Source organism: Salvelinus alpinus, chromosome 4 (assembly GCF_045679555.1).
Source record: "Salvelinus alpinus chromosome 4, SLU_Salpinus.1, whole genome shotgun sequence".
NCBI classification, from domain to species: Eukaryota; Metazoa; Chordata; class Actinopteri; order Salmoniformes; family Salmonidae; genus Salvelinus; species Salvelinus alpinus.
Window position 1 is genome coordinate 82,559,806 of NC_092089.1, and position 9,144 is coordinate 82,568,949.

A 9,144-nucleotide genomic window follows, 5' to 3' on the forward strand; every position below is an offset into this window, starting at 1 on the left:
ACCGGTCAGCCATATTGGCTCTCCCCAGTAGGAACAGTCCTCCATAGGAATGGAGTGCTATAAATCATTGGAAAGATCTCATCTAGGCATCATGTTCATCTCCTTTAACCATAATAATACAAATGACGAAACATCCCATACCGGACTCCGAACGTGTACATTAGCAGCCTGTAAAGCTTTTTCCCCCCTTCATATCCTCAAAATTAAATAACTTTGTGGGATCAAATACGAGGTGTACATACAGAGGAAGACCAAAAACACATTATAGCAAAATACATCTTTATTATTGTGTTAATCCTTCATTTTAGAAAAAAATCTATTATAATATTATTTACAGTATACTGTAGTACATGTGTACATAGCAATGACCATAATACGTATTCGACCCTTTGTTACTCAATGGCTTCTTAAACTATGTATCTATTCAGTATGAATGTGCCTGAAAAAAAATACAAATAATAATAATAGCGTAGCAGCATATAGACCCTTCAGAACACTGAATAATGACTGTTAGCAAAAATAACATGTGTGCTACTGATGACAGCATATCAATGGAAATAGACCAGCATATTGTTCTTCAGATTGATGCTCAAAAGAGTTGTTGCAGACTTGCAATCCTTAAAAATGGCAAGTGACACGTTAACTTAAATCAACCTTTGAATGCCCTTATCATTGATCACTCCATTGCTTTGAAGTGATTTAGAGCTAAATAATAATGCATGTGTCTGCCATGCACTACACAGAGAGGTGAGGACACCTGGTTATTGATGAAGCCAAAACAACAAGACAAAAGAAACTTGTATCGACTTGCAATGAATGACGATATCGACAAAAAAACAGATGTGCCAAGTCTGTCTTGATTGTTGCTGGTCAGAACGCTGCCACATGTTTCAAATAATACAAAATCTAGCTTAAATCTCCCTTTTATACTCTGTACAGCTTCAGGATCAGCTCTTTAACATGAGAATCAGAACTGTGGTTAATACCGGCCTGAATAACAACTCAGTTCCAGTTGAATGTTCTGCCCACCAGCTCAAAGAACTTCCTATTGGGTTCATGAAAGAATCGGTAGAGTTTGTGGAGGATGGCGGGAGCCACGTGAGGGTGCGCCCTGCCCTTAGAGTCATGTAAACAACGCTCTCGCCCATGGTCCCTCAGGCAGTAGAACCCTTTAGTCTTGTTAAAGTAGAAGTTAGATGCATTTATCTGCGGTTCTAGGTTCAGGAACCTCTCCACTCTCTTCATCTCCGGGAAGGGGTCCCTGATCAGCTTATCCCCGTCCACAACATGGATGCTCTCTAGCGGGAAGTAACGCAGCCAGTTCTGAAGGTGCAGGTGGTACAGGCTACGGTTGAGAGCTTTGTATCCTAGGTTGATCTCCCCGTCCTTCACAAGCAACGACTCGATGGGCTGGTAGCGCTTGTGCTTCTGCAGACGGTTGTAGAAGACCTGGGTGTAGTCCGACAGAACCCGCTCGGTTGGGTCCCGGAGAATGAGTAGCAGCTTGATGCCTGGGTTCATGTCGTGGATGCGTTCGGGCACCTTGCTGGAGGTGAAGTAGGCAGGGGTTTTCTCCACAGTCAGCTGGTCAGGGAGGGCGAAGGGCATCTGGCTGAGATACCAGGGTATGCCCTTCTGGAAGTGACTCTCCCAGTCAAAAAAATGCACCTCGTTCTCGGCCGCCGCTACTGCGCTGTGCAGGCTGAGCATCTCGATGAGCGCCCGTGTGCCGCCCTTCCTCACGCCGATGATGATGATGTGGGGCAACTGCTTGAAGGTTCCGTTGGGGTGGCCGGTGGCCCCGGTGTCATTGAGGGCCAGTGGGGAAGAGGCGGTGGGGGACGGAGGGGGTCCCTGGTCACCGTCACCCCTCTCTGCGGGCCTGGAGGGGATAGGGGGGGGCTGCATCGCGAAGAGAAGCAGCCCGAAGAAAAAGGCCGCCATGAGGGAGGTCCTCAACCTGGTGGATTTCAGCCTGGCTAAAGGAGCACAACGGTATCCAACATTGAAAGAGCAGCTGACTGAGGACGACGGTCCACTTGAGAAAGAACAATGGTGCCTCCTCTCTGTCGATCACAGCAACACTGCCAGGACAAAAGAACAGAGGCATCATTAGATGACACTTGACACTGCAGCTGATAAGTAAGTAAGTAAGTAAATAAATAAATAAATACATTTCCCCCAGGCTTAATATATACAAATACATTGTATGCCAAATGCCAGGAATAAAGACATGGATGTTTACATTAGCTCAAATGAATCTAGTAGGCTACATGCAAGTGTACATTCTCTAGTGTGCAGAGAGCTTTATAGTTGAATAGTTGTCATGTGTAGACTACATAACTCATCTAACTGTCAATCTCTCATCACAGTGTACACATCTTTCCAGAGCGCTAATAAATAAAGACGACAACTATTGTATTGCATGATAAAATCATTCTGTAAAATTACCAATGTAGTGTAATATGCATAGATAGTTAATTGCAATATTACTCTGATTTGTTCAACAGAACAGTTTCTCCCAATCTCTATTTAACCCTATGGCATTGCACCACTGTCTCTACAGATGCAAATCACCATTCAGACTCTCAAGACATCAATAAGGGGAATTGAACCTGAGATTGTGACATATCATCGGGTACTTCAGATTGTAAACGGGGTGTCAATGGAATACTTCATTTTATTGTTGTTGAAAAGACGTGTCTGTAAAAATAAGAATTAAAGTGCAATAGCCTGCTGACGAAAATAAACGGAGTGATAATATTGTAAAGAATGCACAAATAAACTATAACTTAGACTCTATATACGAGAGCCAGGGTGCACATTTAAAACATTTACTGTCAGATCTGAAATGTTTGTAGACGTTTTTTTTTGCCAACATTCAAATCCCCACGAAACAAACGTGTGCATGTTTGGAACAATATAACAATGCATTCCTCGTCCGAGTTTTAGCAATCAGTTCTACCTTTGGAATGCAATTGAAATCTTACCTTTGTATTTGTCGAACTAAAATTCATTGAGCACTCCTTTTCAATGTTATTGGTGAGGGAGAGTACTTGAAAAATGAAGTCAGGGATCCACCAGTTTGAAAATCTATTCCAGATACATCAAAACTTGAAAATATTACTGCAGCTTAAATTGTCGTTGACCAACTTTGTTTGCACGTCCCTCTTCTGCGAGTGTTTCGGGCTTGTGTGATTCCTCGTATTCGAGTTATGGCTGGATAACGTAGGCTCACGCACCCACATTACGCAGTGGAGACCACTCCCCCCCTCTCTGACTCAGTCTTCCGGCAATTTTATGGTAAATTACAGATAGCGTTTATGGATGTGATAATGAGTAAGTAGGCATATCTTTCTGATGACTTTCTGACATATATTTCAGGTGAAGGTAGGGCAGCAAAGTCATGAAGTTTGATTTCTTGTCAAAATGTGACCGTGAGCTACAGGTACAGGTGAATAACACTTCAAGCTGGAAAAACATAGTATTAGTTTATCAACTAGAGTACACTTAGATAAATTATGAATCAGATAAATCCAGTGTTGAAACATTTCCAATGTGTAAATATGTCACAGTGTCACACAAGCCTATAACAGCTAATTTATGTCAAATCATATATTTTTTTTAAATCCAAGATGGCGTAGCAGTCAGCCGTCTTTTGTCCTTTTTCTTGTCGTGACCCATGTATATAACCTTTTTTTTTTTTTTCTTTGCATATCTTTAATTTTTTTTTTCTAAACCTCAACTTCAAAACACTCTCCTGCAACCCGCCTCACCCAATGTGGTGCGGATCTGTTTTAAAGTATTTTTATTAACCTCGAATCAAGAATCCCCAACAGAAGCTAGCCCGCTCACTAGCTACTAGCTAGTAGTCAGCTAACCACTGCTAGCGGTCATCAGCTAACCATTAGCTCGGAAAGCGCGCTCCAGTTTGTACAACGCGACTCAAACCAGAGCATACCGGACCTATTTTCTCTCACAATCCAAGGATTCCTACTGCAAGATCTGGACATTTTCACCTGGATCATCGCAGCTAGCTAGCTGCTATCCGAGTGACTTCTGGCTAACATCGGTCCCGGAGCAAGCACCAATTAGCCTGGAGCTAACCCATGCTAGGCCCTCTCTCCCGACTAGCTAAAGAGGCCCAGCAGCTACTCCTGGGCTACAATACCCGGACCCCTTCTACTGTCGGTACGGGGCATGGAACCCCGCCGATTCCTCACGACTGGACTACAACGTAATCTGCTCGAGGGGGTACTCAACTGGCCTCTATATCGCGACGTCCCCTGAATGTCCATCCGCTAGCCGCGCCCCGCTAGCTGTTTAGAGCATATTGGACTGTTAGCTGTATAGGTCCAGCCACTATACCTATTTTGCCAATTGGACTTGGACCCCTCTGCTACTCAGAACCCTACTAATTCATCACGACTGGTCTATCGACGTCACCGCACGCGGAGGCTAAAACAGACTTTCCTCTGTCGAGACATCCCTCTAAGGCCCTTCTGCTATCTTGCTAGCCCCGGTCTGCTAGCTTGCTAGCCCCGGTCTGCTAGCTTTCTGATTCGCCGTGTCTCCAGCCAGCCCAACCACTCACTGGACCCCTATTGATCACCTGGCTACGCATGCCTCTCCCAAATATCAATATGCCTTGTCCATTACTGTCCTGGTTAGTGATTATTGTCTTATTTAACTGTATTGCCTCAAGCCCTGCTCAATATGCCTTAACCTACCATTTAGTTTCACCTCCCACATATGCGGTGACATCACCTGGTTTAAACGTCTCTAGAGACAATATCTCTCTCATTATTACTCAATGCCTAGGTTTACCTCCAATGAACTCACATCCTACCATACCCCTGTCTGTCTGTACATTATGCATTGAATCTATTCTATCGTGCCCAGAAACCTGCTCCTTTTACTCTCTGCTCTGAACGCACATGGCGACCAGTCCTGATAGCCTTTAGCCGTACCCTTATCAAATCAAATCTTATTTGTCACATACACATGGTTAGCAGATGTTAATGCGAGTGTAGCGAAATGCTTGTGCTTCTAGTTCCGACAATGCAGTAATAACCAACGAGTAATCTAACCTAACAATTCCACAACTACTACCTTATACACACAAGTGTAAAGGGATAAAGAATATGTACATAAAGATATATGAATGAGTGATGGTACATAGGCAAGATGCAGTAGATGGTATAGAGTACAGTATATACATATGAGATGAGTAATGTAGGGTATATAAACATAAAGTGGCATAGTTTAAGGTGGCTAGTGATACATGTATTACATAAAGATGGCAAGATGCAGTAGATGATATAGAGTACAGTATATACATATACATATGAGATGAGTAACGTAGGGTATGTAAACATTATATTAAGTGGCATTGTTTAAAGTGGCTAGTGCTACATTTTTACATACATTTCCATCAATTCCCATTATTAAAGTGGCTGGAGTTGAGTCAGTATGTTGGCAGAAGCCACTAAATGTTAGTGGTGGCTGTTTAACAGTCTGATGTCCTTGAGATAGAAGCTGTTTTTCAGTCTCTCGGTCCCTGCTTTGATGCACCTGTACTGACCTCGCCTTCTGGATGATGAACAGGTGAACAGGCAGTGGCTCGGGTGGTTGTTGTCCTTGATGATCTTTATGGCCTTCCTGTGACATCGGGTGGTGTAGGTGTCCTGGAGGGCAGGTAGTTTGCCCCCGGTGATGCGTTGTGCAGACCTCACTACCCTCTGGAGAGCCTTACGGTTGTGGGCGGAGCAGTTGCCGTACCAGGCGGTGATACAGCCCGACAGGATGCTCTCGATTGTGCATCTGTAGAAGTTTGTGAGTGCTTTTGGTGACAAGCCGAATTTCTTCAGCCTCCTGAGGTTGAAGAGGCGCTGCTGCGCCTTCTTCACAACGCTGTCTGTGTGGGTGGACCAATTCAGTTTGTCCGTGATGTGTACACCGAGGAACTTAAAACTTACTACCCTCTCCACTACTGTCCCGTCGATGTGGATAGGGGGGTGCTCCCTCTGCTGTTTCCTGAAGTCCACAATCATCTCCTTTGTTTTGTTGACGTTGAGTGTGAGGTTATTTTCCTGACACCACACTCCGAGGGCCCTCACCTCCTCCCTGTAGGCCATCTCGTCGTTGTTGGTAATCAAGCCTACCACTGTAGTGTCGTCCGCAAACTTGATGATTGAGTTGGAGGCGTGCATGGCCACGCAGTCGTGGGTGAACAAGGAGTACAGGAGAGGGCTCAGAACGCACCCTTGTGGAGCCCCAGTGTTGAGGATCAGCGGGGTGGAGATGTTGTTACCTACCCTCACCACCTGGGGGCGGCCCTATCCTACTCCTCCTCTGTTCCTCTGGTGATGTAGAGGTTAATCCAGGCCCTACAGTGCCTCGCTTCACTCCTACTCCCCAGGTGCTCTCATTTGTTGACTTCTGTAACCGTAAAAGCCTTGGTTTCATGTATGTTAACATTAGAAGCCTCCTCCCATAGTTTATTTTATTCACTGCTTTAGCACACTCTGCCAACCCGGATGTCCTAGCCGTGTCTGAATCCTGGCTCAGGAAAACCACCAAAAACCCTGAAATGTCCATCTCTAACTTTACCATTTCCCAACAAGATAGAACTGCCAAAGGGGGCGGTGTTAGCCTGCAGAGTTCTGTCTTACTATCCAGGACTGTACCCAAAATAATTTGAGCTTCTACTTTTAAAAATCCACCTTTCCAGAAACAAGTCTCTCACCGTCGCCGCTTGCTATATACCACCCTCTGCCCCCAGCTGTGCCCTGGACACCATATGTGAATTGATTGCCCCCAATCTATCCTCAGAGCTCGTGCTGCTAGGTGACCTAAACTGGGACATGCTTAACACCCCGGCCATCCTACAATCTAAACTTGATGCCCTCAATCTCTCACACATGATCAATGAACCCACCAGGTACAACCACAAACCCTTAAACACGTGCACCCTCATAGATATCATCCTAACCAACTTGCCCTCCAAATACACCTCTGCTGTTTTCAACCAAGATCTCAGCGATCACTGCCTCATTGCCTGCAACCGTAATAGGTCAGCGGAGAAACGACCTCCACTCATCACTGTCAAACGCTCTTGAAAACACTTCAGTGAGCAGGCCTTTCTAATCGACCTGGCCCGGGTATCCTGGAAGGATATTGACCTCATCCCGTCAGTAGAGGATGCCTGATTATTCTTTAAAAGTGCCTTCCTCACCATCTTAAATAAGCATGCCCCATTAAAATGAAAAATGGAACCAGGAACAGATATAGACCTTGGTTTTCTTCAGACCTGACTACCCTTAACCAGCACAAAAACATTTCTGTGGTGTTCTGCATTAGCATCGAACAGCCCCCGTGATATGCAACTTTCCAGAGAAGTTAGGAACAAATATACACAGGCAGTTAGGAAAGCTAAGGCTAGCTTTTTCAAGCAGAAATTTGCATCCTGTAGCACAAACTCAAAAAAGTTCTGGGACACTGTAAAGTCCATGGAGAATAAGAGCACCTCCTCCCAGCTGCCCACTGCACTGAGGCTAGGAAACACTGTCACCACCGATAAATCCACAATAATTTAATTTCAATAAGCATTTTTCTACGGCTGGCCATGCTTTCCACCTGGCTACCCCTACCCCGATCAACAGCCCTCCACCCCCCACAGCAGCTCGCCCAAGCCTCCCCCACTTCTCCTTCACCCAAATCCAGATAGCTGATGTTCTGAAAGAGCTGCAAAATCTGGACCCTATAAATTAGCCGGGCTAGACAATCTGGACCCTCTTTCTAAAATGATCTGCGATAATGATTGCAACCCCTATTACTAGCCTGTTCAACCTCTCTTTCGTATCGTCTGAGATTCCCATAGATTGGAAGGCTGCCACGGTTATCCCCCTCTTCAAAGGGGGAGACACTCAAGACCCAAACTGCTACAGACGTATATCTATTCTACCCTGCCTTACTAAGGTCTTTGAAAGCCAAGTTAACAAACCGATTACTGACCATTTCGAATCCCACCGTACCTTCTCCGCTATGCAATCTGGTTTCAGAGCTGGTCATGGGTGCACCTCAGCCACGCTCAAGGTCCTAAACGATATCATAACCGCCATCGATAAGAGACTTTACTGTGCAGCCGTATTCATCGACCTGGCTAAGGCTTTTGACTCTGTCAAGCACAACATTCTTATTGGCAGACTCAACAGCCTTGGTTTCTCAAATGATTGCCTTGCCTTGTTCACCAACTACTTCTCCGACAGAGTTCAATGTGTCAAATCGGAGGGCCTGTTGTCCGGACCTCTGGCAGTCTCTATGAGGGTGCCACAGGGTTCAATTCTCGGGCCGACTCTTTTCTCTGTATACATCAATGATGTTGCTCTTGCTGCTGGTGATTCTTTGATCCACCTCTACGCAGACGACACCATTCTGTATACCTCTGGCCCTTCTTTGGACACTGTGTTAACTAACCTCCAGACGAGCTTCAATGCCATACATGGTAAGTTGGTGGTTGAAGATTTCCCTCTAGTGGTGTGGGGGCTGTGCTTTGGCAAAGTGGGTGGGGTTATATCCTGCCTGTTTGGCCCTGTCCGGGGGTATCATCGGACGGGGCCACAGTGTCTCCTGACCCCTCCTGTCTCAGCCTCCAGTATTTATGCTGCAGTAGTTTGTGCCGGGGGGCTAGGGTCAGTCTGTTATATCTGGAGTATTTCTCCTGTCTTATCCGGTGTCCTGTGTGAATTTAAGTATGCTCTCTCTAATTCTCTCTTTCTCTCGTTCTTTCTCTCTCTCGGGGGACCTGAGCCCTAGGACCATTCCTCAGTACTACCTGGCATGATGACTCCTTGTTGTCCACCTGGCCGTGCTGCTGCTCCAGTTTCAACTGTTCTGCCTGCGGCTATGGAACCCTGACCTTTTCACTGTGATTACTATTTTTTGACCATGCTGGTCATTTATGAACATTTGAACATCTTGGCCATGTTCTGTTATAATCTCCACCCGGCAAAGACAAAAGACGACTGGCCAACCCTCGTAGCCTGGTTCCTCTCTAGGTTTCTTCCTAGGTGTTGGCCTTTCTAGGGAGTTTTTCCTAGCCACTGTGCTTCTATACCTGCATTGCTTGCTGTTTGGGGTTTT

At 45.6% G+C, this 9,144-nt stretch overlaps 1 protein-coding gene across 1 annotated transcript; it reads right to left on the bottom strand.

Annotated features, from left to right (window-relative positions):
- Positions 1 to 262: 262 nt before the first annotated feature.
- hs3st1 (heparan sulfate (glucosamine) 3-O-sulfotransferase 1) lies at positions 263 to 3,273 on the bottom strand. The gene is made up of 2 exons (XM_071399215.1): positions 2,991 to 3,273; positions 263 to 2,084 (listed from the first exon to the last, which is right to left on the bottom strand). Exon 2 carries the CDS (start codon positions 1,942 to 1,944, stop codon positions 1,003 to 1,005), a length of 942 nt encoding a protein of 313 aa, XP_071255316.1. The 5' UTR covers positions 1,945 to 2,084; positions 2,991 to 3,273; the 3' UTR covers positions 263 to 1,002.
- Between the last annotated feature and the right edge of the window lie 5,871 nt (positions 3,274 to 9,144).

What these genes read in the sequence shown, in the direction of transcription:
- hs3st1 (XM_071399215.1), bottom strand. Translation starts at nt 1,944, where the DNA reads ATGGCGGCCTTTTTCTTCGGGCTGCTTCTCTTCGCGATGCAGCCCCCC.